The sequence below is a fragment of the Rhinolophus sinicus genome, linkage group LG06 (assembly GCF_036562045.2).
Source record: "Rhinolophus sinicus isolate RSC01 linkage group LG06, ASM3656204v1, whole genome shotgun sequence".
NCBI classification, from domain to species: Eukaryota; Metazoa; Chordata; class Mammalia; order Chiroptera; family Rhinolophidae; genus Rhinolophus; species Rhinolophus sinicus.
This window is the reverse complement of record NC_133756.1, coordinates 11,165,379-11,188,138: the sequence shown is the minus strand read 5'-3', so window position 1 is coordinate 11,188,138 and position 22,760 is coordinate 11,165,379. Positions and strand designations below refer to the sequence as shown.

Here is a 22,760-nt window from a genome sequence, read left to right as displayed (position 1 = left end):
CTGAAACAGATGACGAGATACAGGTCTGCAGGACGATTTTCCAGTCAGTACGCTGCCCACTTACGGACCTACGCCGAGTCCACAGGGACAAACCACCTGTGCTTTCAGTCTGGCTGCTCATAGGAACTACTCAAAAATCCAAAACTCTGAGCCTTTAGAAAGCACTGACATGCAGAAACGGAGCTCTTATGCCTCAGTTTGCCTTTGTATATTATAAAGGCCCATGAGGTATTTCTATTAATGTCCCTACTTTATAGATGAAGAAACTAAGACCCAGAGAGAGGAAGTAACTTGTCACACAAGAAAGTAATGGTAGCGCTAGACTTCGGCTTGAGTTTCCTGAGGCTTTTACGCATCGAACACACTCAGTACGTGCTATGCAGGAGGTGCTGTGCCAGGTCCTTGGGGAGTAGCGTAAAAGAGCCCTGCCTCCTAGAGCTTACATTTTAATGGAAATGCCATTAATAAGCCAGTGAATACATATAAGATATAACGTCATGTGGTGTTAGTACTAAAAGGAAAAATGTAAATCGCAAGGCTGTGGTTCTCAAACTGTGTGCCGAGGCACTCTGGGGGCTCTGCAGTGAACTCACAGGGACACTGGGGGGCATTTAAAAATTTGAAGGTACTCACAGAGATGCTTGATATCTTTTGGAACACCAGACTTCTAGCTCGAGGTCATTTACTGTTTCAACATTAGATGGTACTGCATTCCTTTTGATGACGTTCTATCTTTGTGAAGCTGGGTTTTTTTGGTGGCTGCTGCGGTCAAAATCGGGTACCATGCAAAAATCAATGTGGAACATTGTGTGTGGTGTCCAGTGTGATTCCAGGGTTTGAGAAGTTGTATGGTACGCCACAGGCACACACATCTCATTAGTAAGTAATTGTGGTCATTTAAAATGAAATAGACATATTTTTTTCTTTCTACTTATGTGTCTTTTTTTCAAACTGCTCCTGGGTTATTAGGGCTTAACTACTTAGTCATGTGTTTGGCCCTAACGACTTAAACAGAACTGTTAGGTCTGTCGTTTGGCCTAGAGGCACTTTGAAGAAATTATTGAGACAGTAAGGGTGCTGTGAAGCGAGAAAGTTCAGGAACCTCCAGAGTAAGGGGATAGAGTGAGGTAGGGTGGAGAGGCCTGCTTCGATGGGGTATCAGTGAGAGCTTCTGACCTTTGAGCAGGGGCTTGAATGAAACGGAGATCTGGAGGAAAAGCATTCCGGGCAGAGGGACCAGCAGGAGCAGAGAAGTGTGCCAAGATCAGACTGAGTGATGTAGAGCATAGAGCAAGGTACGTGAGGGCAGAGGCGCGGCGGCCAGGTTAGGTGGGGCCGGGGCAGCTCTGTCAGGGGCTCAGAGCCTATGCTGAGTGCCTAGAGAACTATTTAAAGGCTGACGCAGGGAAGTTACTTCGTCTGACGTAGTGGTGTACTTTCTTTTCTTCTAAGTTCACTCTGGCTGCCAGTTGGAAACCTAAGAGTGTAAGTGTGGAAGCTCAACAATTAATATCTGCTGTGGTAGTCTTGGTGAGAACTTCCAGGTATGTTTTTGAAGGTAGAACTTGCCTAAATTGCTGATGAATTGGATGTGAGTGCAAGGGGGAAAAAGAGGAGTTACAAGTTAATCGTAGTTTTTTTTAATTCGGAGCAGCTGGTTGAATGATGATGTCATTTACTGAGATGAAGAGAACTAAGGGAGGGGGAAACAGAATCTAAGAATCTGGAGCTCACATGAAAGGTCCAGGGTGGAAATATAAATTTGACAGTGAACAGATTTACCATGGAGGTGTTTGTGTTTTTTTTGTTTGTTTGTTTGTTTTTAAATAATTTTATTGGGGAACAGTGTGTTTTTCCAGGACCCATCAGCTCCAAGTCAAATTGTTGTTTTCAATCTAGTTGTGGAGGGCGCAACTCACTGGCCCATGTGGGAATTGAACCGGTGACCTTGGTGTTATGAGCATTGTGCTCTAACCAACTGAGCCAACCAGCCGCCCAGTGGAAGTGGTTTTGAAAACTGTGAGATCACCTAGATGAGAAAGAGTGTAGCTGTTGATGAAGAGGTCATCCCAGGACCTTGCCTGGAGTCATTCCTGGGGGTGGGGGGTAGGGTGGGTGGAGAAAAAGAGGAGCCTTCAAGGACTAAGGAAAATGTTTACTAGAGGAGGGAGTGGTCATCTAGTCAGTGTTGCCAAGAAGGTTGAAGTGGACTTTGCTGAAAACTGGGAATTGACCACTGGACTCGGCAGCATGAAAGTTATCATTAACCTTAACCAGCCGTTGCAGTGGAGTACAGCAAGTCTTCGAATAATGTTTTGTTCACATCATTTCATTTCAACAAAAGATTTGATTCTGGACCGGGGCCACTGTCTGTGTGGAGTTGGCACATTCTCCCCATGTCTGCATGGGTTTTCTCCGGGGACGCCGGTTTCCCTCCACGTCCCAATGACGTGTGTGTGAGGTGAACTGATGTGTCTGAGTTGTCCCAGTCTGAGTGAGTAGGAGAGGGAGTGGGTGGCCCTGTGATGGAAGGGCGTCCTGTCCGGGATGGGTTCCCGCCTTGCACCCTGAGCTGCCGGGTGATGTTTTTGTGACCATAATATGCTGTAGGAACTTAACTCCTGTTTATATTAACTAGTCTCAGGTAAAATTGGTTTTTGTATATGTCTTTTAGCTTAAAGGCACAGTTTCCAAGAACCTAGTGACATTAAGTGAGGACTTACTGTAGGGAAGAGCAGAGAACCCCATTGATGAGGCTTCAGAAGAGAATGGGAAGTGAGACAGCGACTAGATAAGCCTTTCAAAGAATTTTGATTTCAGTCCCCAGTATGCCTTTTTTTTTTTAAGGTTATTTTAGAACAATGTTGGATTTTCGTAAAACGTGTGAGAACAGTACAGATCGATCCCATATGTCCCACATTCCGTTTCCTGTATCATTATCTTACATTAGTTATGGCACACATTTCACAATTAATGAACTATTATTGATACATTTTTATTCACTGAAGTTCCTCTATTTTTTTCAGATTTTCTTTGTGTTTACCTTATGGCCTTTTTCTGTTCTGGGGACCCACCTAGGATCCCACATTACATTTAGTCATCATGTCACTTTAGGCTTCTCTAGGCTGTGACTATTTCTCAGACTTTCCTTGTTTTGGATGACCTTGACAGTTTTAGGGAGTGCTGGTCAGGTATTTTGCAGAGTAACTCTCAGTTTGGATTTGTCTGGTGCTTTTCTCACAATTAGACTAGGGTTATAGGCTTTGGGCGGAAGACAACAGAAGTAAAGTATCATTCTCATCACATCACATCAAGGGTGTACTAACAACGTCATTTATCACTGTTGATGTGAAGCTTCAGCGCCTGGTTAAGGTCACGCTGGTCAGGTTTCTCCCGGTGGTTAGCCTTTCCCTCCTTTCCATATTGTCCTCTTTGGAAGGAAGTCACTATGTACAACCCACAGTTAAAGAGAGGGGATTTGTGCTTCACCCCCTTAAAGGGAGAGTATTTACCTAACTTACTTGGAATTCGTCACAAGAGATTTGTCTCTTCACTTTTTTATTCAATAATTTCTATCAGTGTACTGGTGGCTGTTTATTTTGTACTTTGAATTATAATCCAATACTACTTTAATTTGTTGCTCACATTGTTTTAACTGTGGCCATTGGGGCTCCGTCAGTTGGCTCCTGCATCCCTCGGGCATACTCCTATTGTTGTGGGGGTACCGTTTTTTATTTTTGTGTTTTGAGCACTTTCTTCTTTTCTGGCACTGCAAAATGCTCCAGGCCCATCTGTTTTATTTATTGCCCAATTTCTAGAATAACCATATCTCAAGGAGCCCTAGTTCCTTATATTGGAGAAGGGTATTAAAAACCAAGACCTGGGCATTAAGTGCAGTCGTTGCTACGGGGGTGTTCTTGCTTCTAGGCCGTCTTAGCTGACAGAGCAAGGAAATACATGTGTGTATACTTACCTCTGTGTGTGTGTTTCTCTATGTGACCATCTATATTTATATTAAGGTAAACATGAGTGTATATTGATATCTCTAACTCTATCTAATCCATTACCACACGAATCATTTTAACTTCTTCCCCTTGCTTATTGGGAACCTTCTTCTTCAACAGTGAGAAACCTGGCTCCCACAATCCACCATGGTGTCAGAATTGTTAACTTACAGCTTTATGAACTAGAGTACAGTATTCATGTACAGTTCCTTCTGTCTTTAGTCTTACACTCCACTCATTTCGAAAGTTACTTAGGTAAGCACTTTTTCTTCTACACCCTTCAGTGAGGCTGTTTCATACATTTACAATATAGTTAGATTCTTCTGTCATTTTCTACATTTTACTCCAGGATCCCCTGACTTCAGAAATGATTTTTAAAAATTTGCATACATTGAGGTTTACTCTTTGTGCTGTAAATTTATATGGGTTTAGAAACCCACAGATAATGTCATGTATGCACCATTACAGAGTCTTACAGAAGAGTTTCACTGCCCTGAAAAGTCCCCTGTGTTTCCTATTTAATTGTTACCCTGCCCGCTGAGCCTCCGGCAACCACTGATCTTTTTACCGTCTCTGTAGTTTTGCCTGATCCAAAATGTTACATAATTGGAGTCATATATAGTATGTAGTCTTTTCAGACTGGCTTCTTTCCCTTAGCAGTATGCATTTAATATTCATTCATGTCTTTCTGTGGCTTAGTAACTCATTCTTTTTTACTGCTAAATAACGTTTCATTATATGGCTAGACCACAGTTTGTTACCAGTCACCTGTTGAAGGACATCTTGTTTGCTTGAAGTTTTTGATTATGAATAAAGCTGCTATAAATATTTGCATGCAGGGTTTTTTTTTGTAATTATGTTTTTGTTTTTAGTTTTATTGGGGAATACTGGGGAGCAGTGTGTTTCTCCAGGGCCCGTCAGCTCCAAGTCGTTGTCTTTCAATCTGGTCGTGGAGGGTGCAGCTCAGCTCCAAGTCCAGTTGCCGTTTTCAGTCTTAGTTGCAGGGGGCACAGCCCACCATCCCATGTGGGAATTTGAACCGGCAGCCTTGTTGAGAGCTCACACTCTAACCAACTGAGCCATCCGGCCGCCCCTGCAGTGTTCTTTTGGAATGTTTCAGGTCATCTTCCCATTGTCTTCAGTATTCAACAAAAATAAGAGTAAAAAACTAGAATAGATTGTTCCTAGAATTCTATGACACGATGGTTAATTATTTCTAGAAACCAAATTCCCCACTGGATTCTACCTTTCTTGCTTTAGTCTCACTGAGCTCTAAAGCTTAGAGAACCAAGGTATTTGAGTTAGTGAATGGCATACAGGGACATCTATTAGAATGGCTGAAATCCAAACCACTGACAATACCAATTGCAGACATGGATGTGGGGCAACAGTAGCTCTCATTCATTAACTGTAGGAATAGAAAATGGTGCAGCCAGTTTGGAAGCAGTTTGGCAGTTTATTACAAAGCTAAACATGGTCTTACCATATGACCCAGCAATCACACTCCTACATATTTATTTAAAAATTTATGTCCATATAAAAACCTGCATGGGGGTGGCCGGATGGCTCAGTTGGTTAGAGTGTGAGCTCTGAACAACAGGGTTGCCTGTTTGATTCCCCCCCGGGCCAGTGAGCTGTGCCCTCCACAACTAGTTGAAGACAACGAGCTGCCGCTGAGCTTCCGGAGGGGTAGCTGGATGGCTCAGTTGGTTAGAGCGCGAGCTCTCAACAACAGGGTTGCTGGTTCAATTCCCACATGGGATGGTGGGCTGCGCCCCCTGCAACTAAGATTGAAAACAGCAGCTGGACTTAGAGCTTGGCTGTGCCCTCCACAACTAGATTAAAGGACAATGACTTGGAGCTGATGGTCCCTGGAGAAACACACTGTTCCCCAATAATTCCCCAGTAAAATTTATTTTAAAAAGCATGCTGCAAACTTGAACTTAGAAGGTACGAGGTATGATAAAAAAAATACGGTGAATCTTTTAAAAAAAAATTATTATAGTAAAAGACACATTGTCATTAATCCCCTCAAAATACTCCCCCTTGCTTCACACACACTTACCCCATCATTCTTGCCACTTTCTGAAGCAGTTCTGGAAGTCCTCTTTCCTGAATGTCTTTAGTTGCACTGATGTGGCTGCCTTGATGTCCTGAATCGATTCAAAACGTTTATCTGTCATGGTCATTTGACTTTGAGGAAGAGCCAGAAGTTGCATGGTGCCAGATCCTGCCAGATTCAGTGAATAAGGTGAATGAAGACACACCATAATGTTTTTATTTGACAGAAATTGCCGTACCAGAAACCATGTGTGACATGGAGCCTTTCCATTGTGGTCACAAAATATGGTGAATGCTGTTGCCTAGTGCCATCCAAAGGAAAGGCAGGGATCTTCAATACCAGAAGTGGTGTGTCAAACCTTAGTAACAGTGTTTCAACTTGTAACAAGTTTCAACTTGTTTGATGCAGTCAGATATGAACTATGGTTGAGAAAAGTGTGTTTTTAAAGTGTGCTGTCAATCATCCTCATCATAACAACAGTCCATGTCACACATCGCTCTGGTATACGGCAATTTCTGTCCAATGAAAACATTACAGTGTGTCCTCATCCACCTTATTCACTGGATCTGGCACCGTGCAGCTTCTGGCTCTTCCCCAAAGTCAAAATTATGCAGGACATCGAGGCAGCCACGACAGCGCAACTAAAGACACTCAGGAAAGAGGACTTCCAGAACTGCTTCAGAAAGTGGCAAAAACAATGGGATAAGTGTGTGTGAAGCAAGGGGGAGTATTTTGAGGGGATTAATGACAATGTATCTTTTACTGTAATCATTTTTTTATTTAGACATTTACCATATTGTTTGATTATGCCTCATATATATTTACATAAGGCACATAAGGGATCCACAGTGTTTTCTACTGAAATGTTGAGTGATTTAACTACTTGTAATGTGCTGGCTAGTGTGCTGGGGTTGGGAATGTGGCGCAGAATAAATCAGATCTAGTCTTGTTCTCAGTAAGCTTGCAGTGTAACTGCGGAGACAAACAGTTACAATATACAGCAATCAAGACTGTGATGGAAGAAGTACAGGGAGTTATGGGAACACCAATGTCAGGGCATCTGACTAGTCTAGGAGGGGTCAGAGAGGCTTCTTAGAGGAAGTGACGTCTAAGACGTGGCCTATAGCAGGGGCTGGCTAACTACAGTCTGGGGGCCAAATTCAGTCTGCTGCTGGCTTTTGTACAGCCTGTGAACTAAGAATAGTTTTTGCATTTTGAAGTGTTTGAAAAGAATCAAAAGAGATGAACATTTTGATATGTGAAAATTATCTAATATTCCATTTTCAGTGACCATAAATGAAGTGTTATCGGGATACAGCCACGCCCATGGCTGCTTTCGTACTATAATCGCAGAGTTGGATACTTGTGACTGAGACTGCATGGCCTGCAAAGTCCAGGACATTTACTCTCTGGTCCTGTACAGAGAGTTTGCTGACCCTTGGCCACAGGATTGGGTAGGAGTTAGCCATGTAAAGCAGAGTAAGGAAGTAAGTTTCTAATCGGATCTTTGTATAACTGCAGTAACGTTAATATACTTTGAGTATGGTGTTCAAGGAGGTAGGGGGCCAGAGGTGGGCAGGGTCCTGACTGGGAAGAGACTTGGCAGCCGTATTAAGGGGTTTGGGTTTATCTGATGGGGAGCGTTGAAAAGGTTTTAAGTGGTATCAGATTTCCTTTTTCAAAAATTCCTCTGGTTAGAGAGAGTGGGGTGAGAGCAGAGGCAAGGAGACCAGTTGAGGTTTTTGCAGTCATTCCGAGAAGTTGTTGGTAACCTGGACTAGTATCATGACAGTGGGGGTAGGGACATATTGATTTGAGAGGCATTTAGGAAGCAAAATGGAAAGACCTTAGTAATTCGTTGGAGGGATTGAAATATAATTTTTCAAATGATTGTGTTTCAAATGTAATGTTTCAACTGATTGTGTTTTCTTTTCAACTGCAAAGTTTGTTTGCTTTTTCTGGATCATATGAATGCATGGTTGAAAAGTCCATGTTTAGTAATAGTCTTCAGAGCAAAATTCTTCGGTGATGTTTCATGCCTCTGGTGCCCCTTGTAACTGGTGTATCGAAGCAGCATCTCTCTGTGGCCTGTTCATGCTGTTCCCTGTTGACAAGAGATCTGGCTTTTAAGGAGCAGAGCAGCTATTAGCAGATTAATTTTCCTTTTCAGATGACCTTGGTTTAACAACTTCCCCAAAGTATTTCTTTGTTGCATGTCCTTGGGCTCTGGTTTTCAAGGCAATTTGTTGACAGTGACAAGCGTTTCTCATTCTCAAGGGCTCTAGACCCTTTCCAGTTTTAGATCCCCGACTCTTGCCCTTTTCTTCCTTGGAAATGAAGTCTCGCTTACAGTAAATGGTAACCAGTTCACTATTATATATTTTATAATATGTTGTGTGGCTTTCAGAGTGCTTACTCAGCATGCCAGCTATTTGATCCCTGCAATAAACCTGTGAGGAATGCAGGACAGATCAGGTTACTGAGATTAGGAGAGGTGAGATGACTTGCCCAAAGCCAAAGGTCAACAAATAGTAGAGCTGGTGGCAGAACGCGCGGCTGTAGGTTTCACAGCTGAGTCTTGCTGAAATGCACTCTCTCTCCATGAAAAGGGAGTCAGACTCACTGCGAGAATTACGTTTTCAGCAGTAATGACATCCAGATGCAATTTTTTTGTTTTCTCTTTGTATGCTTTGTGAAAGCTTCATCCAGATACCAGCGTAGACCTTTTTTATGCTTTTGAGCAATATGTGGACTACCAATAATTCCTAGTACGATTTGGGGAACTGTCGTCTCTATATTAAAGTGTATGTAAGTATATTTTAATTCCTTCCCCCTTCCCGTAGGTGGTTCTCACTTTGATGATTTGAGGCCACATGGGAAAGGCCTGCTTGTGGACCAAAGCTCCCGGGGTCAGGATAAACCAGAAAACTTGCTCACAAGGTAATGCAGCTTTCCCTTCATTTGTACCTCTCATTAGAGAACTGAAAACATTACTGTGCATGATGTAAATTGTCCCAGGGTAGCTGGCCTAAGAAATGTTGGCTATTTATTGAGCACTTACGGTGAATGCCAGGCACCATGCACTTACGTGGATTATCTTATTTTAACCTGAGAGGTAGGTACCATTATTTTTTTTGTCTTACAGCTAAGGAAACAAGTGAAGAAGAGAGGTTATATAACTCACCCAATATCCGGAATTAGCAAGTAGCAGATGTAGAATTTGAAACTGGTAGTCTAACCCTACTTAGAAATGTGGATTAGAAACATTTCGATTTCTCACTCCCATTCTTTTAGGAGTTTTCTGACCCTGAAGATACTTTTTTTCCATTTTTACTTTTTTTTTTTTGGTCATGCTGTTATATTTAGGCTGTACTCTAGTGCCCCCTACCGATCATAGCCAGCATCATCTGGTCAAGATAAAACTTTCTTATTTGCGTCAATATTTTAATCATTCACTCAAGCAGCAATAAACAATCCCTGAACTTTAAATGTAGCTGGATCTATCATTCTCAATTCACCTTTGAGCCTTCTTGATATACATAGACACATTTTTACGCAGCCTAAATTAGTATGTACATGACAGTAGTAATACCAGACCCTTTTGTGGCACTTATTCAGTGTCAGAAATTGCTTCAAGTGTTTTATATATCTTATTTTATTAAATAATCTTCAGTGAAAGTTTCTTGAGCTAGTATTAGGATTCTGTTCATTAAATATGTCAAATTTTGCTTGACTTTAAATGTTAGCATTTGAATAACTTTTAGTATGACTATTAAAAATACACAAATAATTATGAAATAACAAATTTTCTTCTTGTCTTTTGATTTTGGATTATTCCTGTGGAATTGAGATACAGTAGAATTAAGTCAAAGGATCTGGATAGTTTTATAGTCTTGTTACGTGAGACACTAGGGTCCAAAAAGAACACTGTCAAATCTGGGTTCTAATCCATACTCGGGACCCCACTGTCCAGCTGGGTGAGCCAGCGATGATGCTGGACCTCATTTTTCTCATTTGAAAAATGAAGGGATTATCTTAGATTTTCTTCGAGGTCCTTTTCTGGTGTGAGATGCTATGAATTTATTATCAGAAAATCTCTGAACCAATGTCCTATCCATTCAACAACAAAAAATGTAATGAATTCCACATGGAAGTACTGTGTTGTAACAAATTAGTTTTGCTTTAGCCTCGAGTCTTCTGTGACTCAGATGCTTTTATGTGGAAACTTCTAGCTTTATTTTTATGTGTTTTGTCATGGCGGGCTCATCAAAATACAATTTGTTTGTTTGTTTGTTTTTCTAGACAGACTAAATCTAAATCTGAAATAACTGACATGGTTCGCTCCTCCACTATCACAGTCTCAGACAAGGCTCATATTTTAACAATGCAGAAGTTTGGGCTACGAGATACAATAGTGAAATCACGTCTAGTGCAGAAAGAAGAGGATTATACCTACATTCAGAACTTCAGGTAACTGACTGGGTCTTAGACTGTTTTCAAAGCAAAATGACCATTCATCTCTCTGCAATTCTAGCACTTCCTCTCATACTCTGGATTTGGAAGCAAAATTTTCTAAATGAGTGATTCCTTTCATTCTTCATTAGCAGACATTTATTGTGTGCTTTTTCTGGCCAGGCACTGTGGTATAATGGGAGGGACACAAGTAATTACAGAAATAGTTGAAGAGCTAAATGAGTACAGAAGAAGGAACGATACCCTGATTTTTGTGTATCCCTTGTTCATTCTGGGCCTTTGAAGAAAGTCATTTAAATTGAAGTTAGTAGAATGAAGTTAGTGTTTGGTAATCTTTTTAGACAGGATTACTGAAAGTTAAATGAATGAAGGTTGCAGGATTTTGCTAGATCTTTTTAAATCATTGCATTGTGCCTATAAGACAAAGTAACATTGCTTCTAGGGATAGAAATAGTCAATTAGGGTGAACACTGCTGTTGCTTTCCTTCTGGAAGTAATTACCATGGCACTTGCCATTTTTTCCATTTCCATAGCATACACGTGGTAAAGAATCATTTTGTGGATTACAGCTCTCTAATGGCTGTTAAGGCTAAATAGGAATGTTCAGAGGAGGCCTGTACTGTCTGAAGTTACCACAAAAGCAACAAATATCACGACAGACTGCAAGCCAACCCTTGGTGCCCCAGTCCTTGGTCTAGGTTAGATGTGACATTTCTTGTGTCTTAAAATTCCACTCCAGAGAGACGGAAAACAGCATAAAATGCTTTCTCCTTTCATCTCCCTGGTCCTCCTGAGTGACTGATTGATTCTCTTTGGTGACAGGTTTTTTGTGGGCACATACAATGTGAATGGACAGTCCCCCAAAGAGTGCCTCCAGCCTTGGCTAAGCCACGGTATCAAGCCCCCAGATGTATACTGTGTAGGGTGAGTGCTTCTCTTCTGTCACCTCTGCATCCTGAGGAATGTTATGGCTGTGGGTGAAGGGACGAGGACATGAATGTATACCTGAGTCTTCCCGGCAGGTGAGGGAATTGAGAAACGAACACTGGCTTCATGACAGCTGCTTCTCTGTGTGATGTTCTTCCTCATAATAAATAAATTCCTAGCACTGGTAAAGCGATGTGCTTGGCATTTAAATGCTAATATTTCATTTTTAGTGCAATCCTCTGGGAAGATCACTGCATCTTGAACTGACTTTCATTACTTAGACATTTAGCCCTCTGTTGGTCACAAAGCAAAAATATCTTTTGCTATAGAAGGAAGGTTAGCTTTAAAAAAAAAAAAAAGCCCCATCCTTCAGTCCTTTTTGTTTCACTGTTACTATCCTCCTACCCCTCTCCTGGGCATTATTCATGGGGAGGGGACAGCAAAGAAGCTTGTATGGTAAAGTGCAAAGAGCCTAGAATTGGAATTTATGTAGACCTAGGTTTGAACCCATTTGCCACCTGGTGCTTGTATGAACTAGTGATCTCAGATGTAAAATGCGGACGCTTCCAACTACATCACAGGCTGGTTATGAAGAAGAAACGGGCTGCTGCTTGAGAAAACACTGGTAAGTTCCTTAACATTTAGACTCTACGTGTTTGTTTTTCTTTCCTCTTGAGGGTCCTGCAGTTTAGCTAGAAAGCTAGGATTTACACACCTAAACCAATCTGAGAATGTGTCATCCTGCACATTGCCTTTCTCTACTATCTGACTGATTGCTTCTCCTGATAGATTCCAGGAGCTCGATCTGAGTAAGGAGGCCTTTTTCTTCCATGATACCCCAAAGGAGGAAGAGTGGTTTAAAGCTGTATCAGAGAGTCTTCATCCAGATGCCAAGTACGTAAAGGTAAGAGAGGAGTCAGGGACCTTTGAATTACAGGTCGCCACGAAGGGAAATTCTAAGACAATATTTCACTGTTTCCATCAGCCAGGCCTCACGATCGTGCTGTTTTCAGTTCCAGGTCCTCCAAGAAGAGGCGCCTCTGGGTGGGAAAGATGCAGGTCCTAGCTCTTGGAGGCTGTTTAGGTTTTCGTGTAGCATAATCAGTGAGGCAAACAGGTCATGCATTACCCAGGGTCCCAGTGTGGAGAAGGAGCTGCAGTAATACTCCCAGTCAGCTTTGAGGCCACTTTTCCTTTGGGATATTTACTCCCAGTTTTGACTTCTATTCCATGCCATGACTTGCATGTTTGGCTTTGTTTTCCAGGTGAAGCTCATCCGACTGGTTGGGATTATGTTGCTGTTGTATGTGAAAGAGGAATACGCAGCGCACATCTCAGAAGTGGAAGCGGAGACTGTGGGGACGGGAATCATGGGCAGGATGGTGAGTTCTTGGCTGGGGTGTTTGGCGCGCAGAGGGCCCTGGTCCCTAAGGTTTCAGCTCTGCTTCTCAGGATACCGTGACTGCAGGGGTCCCGGGTTTGGGCTGCCGGTGTTACTAGATGCACTGTGCCCTCAAGCAGGGCTAGATCAAGCAGACCATTTAGAAATCGTGTTTTAGTGAGTGGCCGGCTGATTTGCCAGCTCACGTGTGTCCCCGTGTTTACGCCGCACTAGAGCCTCTGGTTGACCCTCCCATCTAATCCATGAGATCGGTTGCAGAAACTATGTTGTGTCATCAAAGAAAGGAAAGAATGCTGATAAGAGGTTTGTCGTTTCCTCTTCTTGATGCTATGAAGCCCTGCTTTTAGGTTCTATGGCAACAGCTCAGCTTCCTGTGGAGAAGGGAGGGCATGTGGTTGGCCTGTGACGTAGTGAAAAGTGGACTCAGCTTTGCCATGGCCTGGCGAGTCGTTCTGCCTTCTTGGATTTTTCTTACTTATACAAGACAATAACACTTTACTTACCTCACAGGATTGTTATGAAGACTAATGAACAGAAAACATTTAGAAAGTTCGCGGGTTTCAATGACTGTGCCACAATTAAGGTGTGAATTGGATGTTTTGGGCTTCTTATCCTAGGGGAACAAAGGAGGAGTGGCAATCAGGTTCCAGTTCCACAACACGAGCATCTGCGTTGTGAATTCTCACCTGGCAGCCCACACAGAAGAGTATGAGAGGAGGAACCAGGACTATAAAGACATTTGTTCTCGAATGCAGTTCTATCAGGTGGATCCAAGCCTTCCCCCTCTCACCATCAGCAAGCACGAGTGAGTCTGGGCTGCTTCCCTCAACGGTTCACTGTGCCTGATGTGCAGAGCTGTGGGCCCTCTATTTTGTTAGGGAGTTAACTGGGGGAGGCTTGCCACTGCTGGACTGGGAACTCTAGCCACCTCTGGCTTACCCGTGGATGATGTCCCTTGGAAATGTTTAGTTTCCTAACGTACCACCTGGCAGACCGCTAGGATCATTCTCAAATCATTTGTCCTTGGAAAATATGTACGATTTATTTTAATATGCATCTGCCTTGATACACAATCATAAGGAAAACAACTAATGAGAGAGCATCTCAAACCCAGGTTGTAGAAGTGTGTTTTAGGATTTTATACGTCTGTTCTTTCCAAAAGCATATGTAATTGAAAATGACTGCATCTGTCTGCTTTTACTTAGTCTTTTATACCTCTTGATTCAACTTTATAAAGCTATAGTTGCAGCTGCTTGGAGCATCTTGTGCTAATTTTTGTCTATTCTCTTTATTTTGTTTATCTCTAAAACTTCCTACATGTCTAAATTCAAGGTAAATTAGAATGTCAGACTGGACAGTAACACTTGAAGCTTTTTCCACTTATTTTATAAAGAGGAAGAAGCCGCTGGGGCCATGGTGTCTGCCACATACAGAATCAAGCCTCTAATTCCGCCTGCTGCCATAGTGGAACTGTCTTGAGCTCACTGGTGTTCGGGAAGCTGACAGGATGGCTTTCCTTTTCCAGGGAACCTATGAGGGAGTGTGTCTTCCGTTCTGCTGAGCCTGCCACATTCTAGTTCGTGAGGTTGCAGCTTGCATGTCAGTTTGTCTGCTTCTGGCTCGTGGAGGCATTTATTTTGATGCGTGTAGACTGCTGTGACGATTCTCTTAATGACTTGGTTGTCGATGTCTGATAGAGCCGTATTGGACTGTATGGGATGTACGATGTCATCTAGGAGTGTTTAGTTATCTTTCCCCCAAAGCATCAGGTGTAATAAAACACCGGTCCCACTCTGCAGAAAGAGCCAGCCCATGCTATGGTGGTGGTTAAACCCAGATTCCCCTGTAAAGGTGGAGCTTTGTTTCAGAAGAACTCACCTCTAGAAACAAAGGCTGAGAGTGTGCTTTGTGGCCTGGAGTGTGCATGGGGCAGAGGCGATGTCACGGCATCATCTAGTTTGGGGTCCCTGGGTGATTGACATGACTCCCAGTACTTGATCGTTTTGCCTCTTCCCAGGACTGAAGTAAATGATTGTCTTGCTTTTAGATCTCATTAGACTATCTTTCCAACTGTCTAACAATAAAATAGTCAAGGAGACCTCAAGGTGGTTTATAATGAACTAGGACCCAGATAACTGAGTAAGCGGCATGTTAGACATAGTGTTCAGTGGGATGACAAGAGAAAAAGGTTTCTTGAGCAGCTGAGTCACTTCTCCACCCAGCTCCCAAGAATCAGCCTCACGGTCCTTATGGCAAAAGCTCACTGGATGAGACCGGTAAAGTTCCTACTAAACCCTGTGGACTTTGTGCTCTGTCCTCACAGTGTGATCTTGTGGCTGGGGGACCTCAACTACAGGATAGAAGAGCTGGATGTGGAAAAAGTGAAAAAGCTCATCGAAGAGAAGGACTTTCAAACCCTGTATGCGCATGACCAGGTATAGATGGCCCCCGGTGCCCTCTCAGGCAGTTGTCCCCACACTGTGAGGGAACAGAAAAGCCTGGCTTCCAAACCCTCAGCCTCTTCTTCCTTGGCCTGGGAGGTTTCCCGGAGGAGCTAATGTCCAGTAATGTCTTTCCTTCATCTGCATTTCTCTCTTTCATAGCTGTCACCCTATTGGCTCGTCCCTTGAGGCTCCTAATCTCCCTTGGGAGCAGGGGCGTGTTCTGTCTCTCTGTCTGGCATGTGCTCATTCATTCATTCAAGCTAGGACTAAAAGTGTACCAAGCTTCTCATAAAGCAGACACTCGGTACATTTAAAATGATTTATTAATTTTTTTGGATGTACCTCCTGCTCTCCTCTCCTTCCTCTCCCCAGACTTGTCCAGTGTGAATGACAACTCTTTTTCCTGAGTGGCTTTTTTTTTGCTTCCAATGGGAATCCGCTCTGTCACCTGCTTTTCTCCCACCATTGTCTGGATTAGAATTTCTGTCTCAGAGCATCAGCCATTTCATAGGACAAGAGATCTGTTTCTCTTGGACTTTGTTCAGGCTGTTCCTCAGTAGATTTAAAAACTGCTTGAGTGTTCAGAATTGTTCAGAATGTACAAGTCCGTTTTCTTTTTAGTCTCTTCCCCCCTTTTAATAACCTTAGTATTTATTAGTCTAAATCATTCTTCCTTGCTTGCTTTTCTGGTCTTTCTTCAAGTAATAGTACCTGTTTTGTGTGTTCACTGCATGCCAGGTGGTTTTAAGGCCTATATATACCCATTCAAGAAGCAATAGCTTACATTAATACTTAAGTTTTTATTATTTTCTGTTGCTTTTGCTTTACTAGTTTATATTAGGAATTCACATTTTGAGGAATTTAGCAACTGTTGTGTCCAACATTAGAGCTAACAGTTATTTACCAGCCCACTTAGTGCCAAGCTGGGTCTTCCAGGGGGAAGCTGAGCACCTGTGGTTTTTATCTCTTGCTGAGTGAGTGATCTGGAAGGCACTCCTAGAATTAGTGTGCTAGGAAGGATGTTGGCTATTGTCATAATGTGTCAGGCACTTTTCTAACTTGACAGTTCATTTTTCCAACTATCCCGTGAGACAGATTAGATTATAAATCCAAAATTTACAGATGGGGAAACCGAGGCACACAGCTTCCTTCAGTTCATATAACTCATTGGACCAGTTCCTTTAAAAAATGGTTTTCATTTAAATTTAATTCATAACTGTTTTGGTGTACTTCTACTATATATCTTTCCATACATGGAAGTTCCCCTTTGCTTTTAGACCGTATCTTTCCAGACCTTTTTCTATGCAGTTTTATCCCTCTGCATAATTGGAACAACTTCATACAGATGAAGTGTTTCATACCTAGAAAGAAAAAATTCTAGGTCTGTTGGTACCTAATCCTCTTAGGGACGTCTCAGAAGATGGTACTCAGGCGCCTTGGAGGCAGGTGACTCTTGTAAAAGAGCCTTCAAAACTGTGTAACAGGTGACAGAATGATCAGCTTGCTCCTCTTCCTAGAAGTTCGTTAACTCCAGATCTTGTAGAATGGCTTTCTCATGGGCCTTTCCTTTTAGCTTAGTGTTCAAATTTCAGACTGATTTCCTTTCGTTTGCTAAGTTTTGACCTTTTTATTCTGACATTATTTTTTCTTCCATGGTTTTGTATAGCTGAAAACTCAGGTGGCAGCAAAGGCTGTCTTTGAAGGCTTCACAGAAGGCGAGCTCACGTTCCAACCTACCTATAAGTATGATACTGGCTCTGACGAGTGGGATACCAGGTAGGTCAGGAAGTTGAGCAAATGGAAACCCAGAAATTTAGGGAAGCCCTTGCCCTACTGGCCCTAAAGAAAACGGGTTTCCTGTGACTTTTTCCCCATGTTTTGCATCCTGGTCAAACATTTTCTCTCCGTATCTGCTGATGAAGCAACCTGCCTTCCTCGATGTTTTCTTTGTGACTGCTTTAGCCGTTGTCCCATGATAATTCTTGAGACTGACTTACTTTTCAGCTATGCTTAATATGATAAGATGATTCCAACTAACTTAGATTGTACTTGGTCGTTACATATTTTTTATTAGTGCGTGTGCTATGCCATGCCCTATTACATACGTTTTACTTATATTGTCTCATTTAATCTTCTCAGCAACCTGTTGAAATAGGTATGATTATTCTCATTTCATAGATTTGGGAACTGAGGCATTGAAAAATTAAAGAGCCTCCCAAGCAGGAAAGTGTAGAGCCAGGATTTGAACCCAGGCAGTAGGAATTCAGAGCCTGTTTTAATCACCGTCTTTTAAGGACCATAGCGTACTTACTCTCAGATTGCCTTATGACTCTTACCTCCTCCCCATAGGAGGATAAAGAGCAGAGAATCATTCTGAGTGGTGTTTTGGCTTTGAGCTTTCTCAGTTATTTTGGCTGATACACAGGCTGCATGTTATCTCGTGGTGGGCCCGAATCACTCCTGCCCTCTCATATCACGGGCTTGCATGGACTGGAAGCCTCTGCCCCGTCATTCCCCAGTTGAGCCAGGGTGCTAGCCAGGCAGTGGGTGCCACTGTGCCTGGGAGGGCCCCCAGTGTGGACTTTGCATTTCAGTGAGAAGTGTCGCGCTCCTGCCTGGTGTGACCGGATCCTCTGGAAAGGCAAGAACATCACTCAGCTGAGTTACCAGAGCCACATGGCCCTGAAGACCAGTGACCACAAGCCGGTCAGCTCAGTGTTTGACATTGGGGTAAGTGGGCAGCTGATGCCTGTTGTAATCGTTCTGTAGGGAATAGGTTCTCACAACCAAGACCATTTTTGTCTTTCTGGTCTCCTCCTCCCCCCTTCACTGTAAGGAAGCGCCTTTACAAGTTGTTTTAATTTCAATTTAATTCATAATTGTTTTGGCATACTACTACTATATGTTTCTACATACATGGACGTTTCCCTTGGCTTTTAGGACTGAATTTTTCCAGACCTTTTTCTATGCATTTACAAATGTATGTCAGTATTCTGCTTGTACATATAAGATAGAGGGTGCTTTTCGTTTTTTGTAAAAGAGGTGATATTATGCATTTGTTTCTGAGAACATTTCCCCCTCTCCCCCACTGACTATGTCTCAGGAGATCTTTCCATGTCAGTAAAGGTAGGGCTCCCTCGTCATTATTTTTAAAGGCTACAAAATATTCCATAGAACGGATAAACCATAACATATATATTGGTCATCATAAGTTGTTTACAGTTTTGCTATTATATACAGTGCTATAGTGACCACCCTTCACATACATCTTTGTTTAGTGTATTTCTATAGAATGAAATTCCTAGAGGTGCAATTAGAGGTTCAAATAAGCATGTATTTTAAATTTATTAGATCCTGCTAGATTATCCTCCCAACCGTCCTTACCATCTGACACTTCTACCAACCATGTATGAGCTTATTTTCTCATACCCAGGCTAATAATTAGGTTTTATCAATCTTTTCAATTTCTACCAACACAATGAGCCAAAAGAAAAAGATATTTCATTATTTTAGATTACATTTCCCCGATTACTAGTGCAGTTGAACATCTTTTCATTTATTTATTCTCTATTTATATCACTTCTCCAGTGATTTTGTGTTTCTTTATATTATCTATTTTCAAGGGTGCAGGTAGAGACATATCAGAATCTATGAGGGTGTGGACGGTTTGAAAAAAATGCCTAATGAATGTTATAATTAAAGTTTTATTATTGGAAAATGACAAACTGTGTTTATAATTCAAAATACAGACGGGAAAACCTGACAACATCTTCTTGGCTGATGGAGCAGAGGTTACAAAAGCTTGAGAAATGCTGCTTGCTTGTCTTTTATTTATTTATTTATTTATTTAAGAAATGCAGCTTTAAATCAAAGCCTTAGAGAAGTTTCTCACTGTAGGTCTATTGGCAGCAGCAAGCAAAGCAGAGCTAGGTAGTGAGCATCTTTCTACCCTGGGCCTGAGACCTGGCACAACTGCCAGCCACGCTTTCACTCCCTCATCTTCTTTCTGCTAATCAGGAAGCAGTTGATTTTACCACAAGCTTTGCCTCTGGGGGACCCTTCTACCACTATTGTTAATTGGATACTTTGTTAGTTAATTACATCTATTTAGTCTTTATGTGTTGCTGTCAATTGCTATTTCCCAATGCCAGGAATGTCCTCCATACTGAAAAAGAAGAAATGAGCAGAAGCCATGGCACTCAGTCTCTGCTGTTTCCCTTCCAGGTGAGGGTTGTAAAAGAAGAGCTTTACCGGAAGACTCTGGAGGAGATTGTTCGTTCCCTGGATAAGATGGAAAATGCCAACATTCCTTCTGTGTCCCTCTCCAAGCGAGAGGTAGGAAGGACATGTTAAGAATATTGACATCAAGCTCTTCTATTTGTAGAACTTAAATCTCATCTCCTAGGGCTCAGAATTCCAGGAGGCACCTGTCAGACTGCCGGACTCAAGTCTTTCTTGACAGGCTGCTTCTCGATAAAGTGAAGCTGATGGTGCTAGCTGAGAAGAAAGGGGCTTCTGGGGTGGTAATCCAGAAGTTACACCTGGCCCTGTTCTCTCCTGATCTTCTAAGCCGGAAGCCTTTAACCTTTTGTGGCCCATATATTTCACCCACACACAGGCTATTTATGAGTTACCTAATGGCATAGGTGATCCAAATGTGTTGTTTGATTTTAGTATAACTGGTGTACATTCTTGCATTGGGTTTGTCTTCCTACTGATTGCTTTGCTTTGAGATTAAATTGAGTCAATTTCTTGGGTATGCATGAGTTGATGGGAGAGAAGGCAGTACAGAAAAGCAGTGGGTATTGGGAGAAGGCAAGTTAGAGCTAAAGATTTTTCATGGAAGAGCCACAGCGTAGATCATTCAGAGTTGACCATACCAAGAAGTCAGTCAAATGGGGATTTACGGTGAGGATATTTTTAATGCCTTAAATGACCAGTTACTTGGTAGGATGAGCTAGGTTTTCATGTTTGGGGTGGAATTTGTGAAGTGCGTTTAGGAGATCGTCTTTGGGTATAGAAGATGTAAACTTCAATTCCTTCAGGACATTTATTTATAAAACAGTATGAGTTCTTTGTGGCGTTTGTGGGTTAAACACAGACAGCTGGTCTTGACAGTGGTAGCTGTGGCCTCCCAGGTCAATACTTAGAGCACAAATGTGATTTGAAAGCGGTGGTCCTTCATTTTCTTTCCAGAAGGGGCAAGGATTGCCCAGTTGGGCTGTCTGGGCAGGTTGCTGGGAAGAGGGCACTGGTCTGACTGGTCCCGGGCTTGTTCCCAGTTTTATTTTCAGAATGTGAAATACATGCAGTTGCGAGTCGAATCCTTTACAATTCATAACGGACAAGTGCCCTGTCAGTTCGAATTCATCAACAAGCCTGATGAAGTGTCTTACTGTAAGCAGTGGCTGAACGCCAACCCCAGCAAAGGGTTCCTCCTGCCAGGTGAGGCTTCTGTTCCCAGGTTCCTGGTTACTGGTTTGGGGAATACTCTACCCTGTCTTTGCTCATTTTCCTAAAATAAGCTTTTTGTTTCTCAGTGTTTTATTGTCTGTTTGAAACTTTTTAAAAGCCCTGTGGATGAACCATCCATAAATCAAATATAAAAGAGTGAGAAGCATGAATTCGGTTTCAAAAGCATTCTCAGTCGTGTATTTGTTCCCTAATTTCACAGAAAAGGAAAACATAAGCTTGCCGTGCAGCAAGTGATGCTGCTAAAAGCATCATGTTCACTGTCTGCTTCACCATAATCAACTCCCCAAGTATCTGCTCTTGTGGGGAAAGATAATGGGGTAGTAATCCAGAAGTTACACCTGGCCCTGGAATGCGCCATCCATGTCTTTCCCTTAACTTCTCCTTTGTACTCGCGTTGTGCTACATGGCAGAGGGATTACGCCTGATTTGCGGACAATTTACAGGCTGATACTTGCATTATATTTTCTACGGGATCAAGTGTCTTCATCTGACCTGGCTCAGGGCAAGCTCTTTGATCCATGCCTTTTTATTGTATTAATAATTTCTAGCTTGAGCTGTGCTACTCAGAACTTGGATTTCACAGCAGTTGCCTATTCCCATTTTTGTTTGTTGTTTTCATGTTCCCACTTGGACGGTAAACTCCTTGTTCACAGTGTCTCCTGAATGCTGAGCACTTAAATACTTGTTGGTGGGCTGATACCTCTTCTTTTCTTTCTCTAACCCTTTATGCCTGACCCTCTTCCCTCCGACCTTCTTTCCCCTTTTCCTCTGGGCCTCCCACCAGCCAACACTGCTTTTAAAATTTTTCTTCAGATGCTGCCATGGATATTGAATTGGAGCTATTTGTAAATAAGACCACGGCTACAAAGCTCAACTCAGGTGAAGACAAAATTGAGGACATTCTGGTTTTGCACTTGGACAGGGGAAAGGATTACTTTTTGTCAGTGTCTGGGAACTACCTGCCCAGCTGCTTCGGAACTCCCATTCATACATTGTGCTACATGAGGGAGCCAATCTCGGACCTGTCGCTTGAAACTGTTAGAGAGCTGGTGAGTTACGTGCCACAAGGAAGTATGTAGAAGTGTATAGCAGCAGCCAAGCCAGCCAAACAAGATATTCCTATGCCTGCCTTCCCAGGGACCTGAGAATTCTTCAGCCTCCCTAGAGCTGGCTTACTGTATCAGCTAGACTGCTGTGAGACAAACCCCCCAAAATTGTAGTGGTTTAAAACAATGAGTTACTGCCTCTTGTGACTGTGAGTTTCCAGTGTGGCTCTTCTGCTGTCTTGCCTGTTTGTGCCATTGCAATCAGATGGTGGCAAATGTGAAGCCAGCCCAGATTCCAGTTGATGGAAAAGCTGCAAAATGTTGTGGCTGTTTTTCAGTCTTTCATACGTAGTACATTAGAGAGACTCAGCCCTGGGTACTAAGATAATGACGGTTCCCTGGCCCATGATATTATTCCTTTTTTGTTGTTGTTTTGATCATCACTTGGTAGTTTATTATTCCAAACTAAATTTTCTGAGATCTAAAAGGCTCCTAGGGAGACAATTCTAACACAAGGAAGCCAGTTTGAAGCAGATTCATGGTAATATGCATGTTTCCCCCTCAGTGCATTTTTAAACGTAGGTGCTCTTGAACCCCATCGTCGCCATTGTATAGATGAAAACAGGGGCCCCATAGGAGAGTGGCTTGGTCACATGGCAAGTTAACATTGACCTGGACCTTGCACTCTGGTTTTTGGACTCTGTTTTCGCCCGACCACACTCTCTCTCTCATTCTGACAGTGAAATGCTATAGGCAGGAGTTTTTTCTGTTTCACCTGGTTCATTAGAACTTCTTCCCATAACCCACTCCCAGTTCTAAAAAATCATCTTTGTACTTTGTGCCACCCAATTTTATTTGACTGTGGAATGTTTTGCTTAGGGGCATTGAAATGCTTCCCTTCCCTTGCTGTCACCATATCACATGTTC

General features: G+C 42.4%; 1 protein-coding gene across 1 annotated transcript in view; it reads left to right on the top strand.

The window, feature by feature from the left end:
* INPP5B (inositol polyphosphate-5-phosphatase B) overlaps window positions 1–22,760 on the top strand; it is a 44,953-nt gene that overhangs the window by 17,727 nt on the left and 4,466 nt on the right. The window contains 12 exon segments of the mRNA XM_074334420.1: window positions 8,910–9,006; window positions 10,369–10,536; window positions 11,362–11,463; window positions 12,256–12,370; window positions 12,732–12,848; window positions 13,486–13,673; window positions 15,192–15,303; window positions 16,979–17,088; window positions 17,907–18,042; window positions 19,537–19,647; window positions 20,595–20,757; window positions 21,601–21,836. Of these exon segments, the coding sequence (XP_074190521.1) occupies window positions 8,910–9,006; window positions 10,369–10,536; window positions 11,362–11,463; window positions 12,256–12,370; window positions 12,732–12,848; window positions 13,486–13,673; window positions 15,192–15,303; window positions 16,979–17,088; window positions 17,907–18,042; window positions 19,537–19,647; window positions 20,595–20,757; window positions 21,601–21,836 (1,655 nt within the window).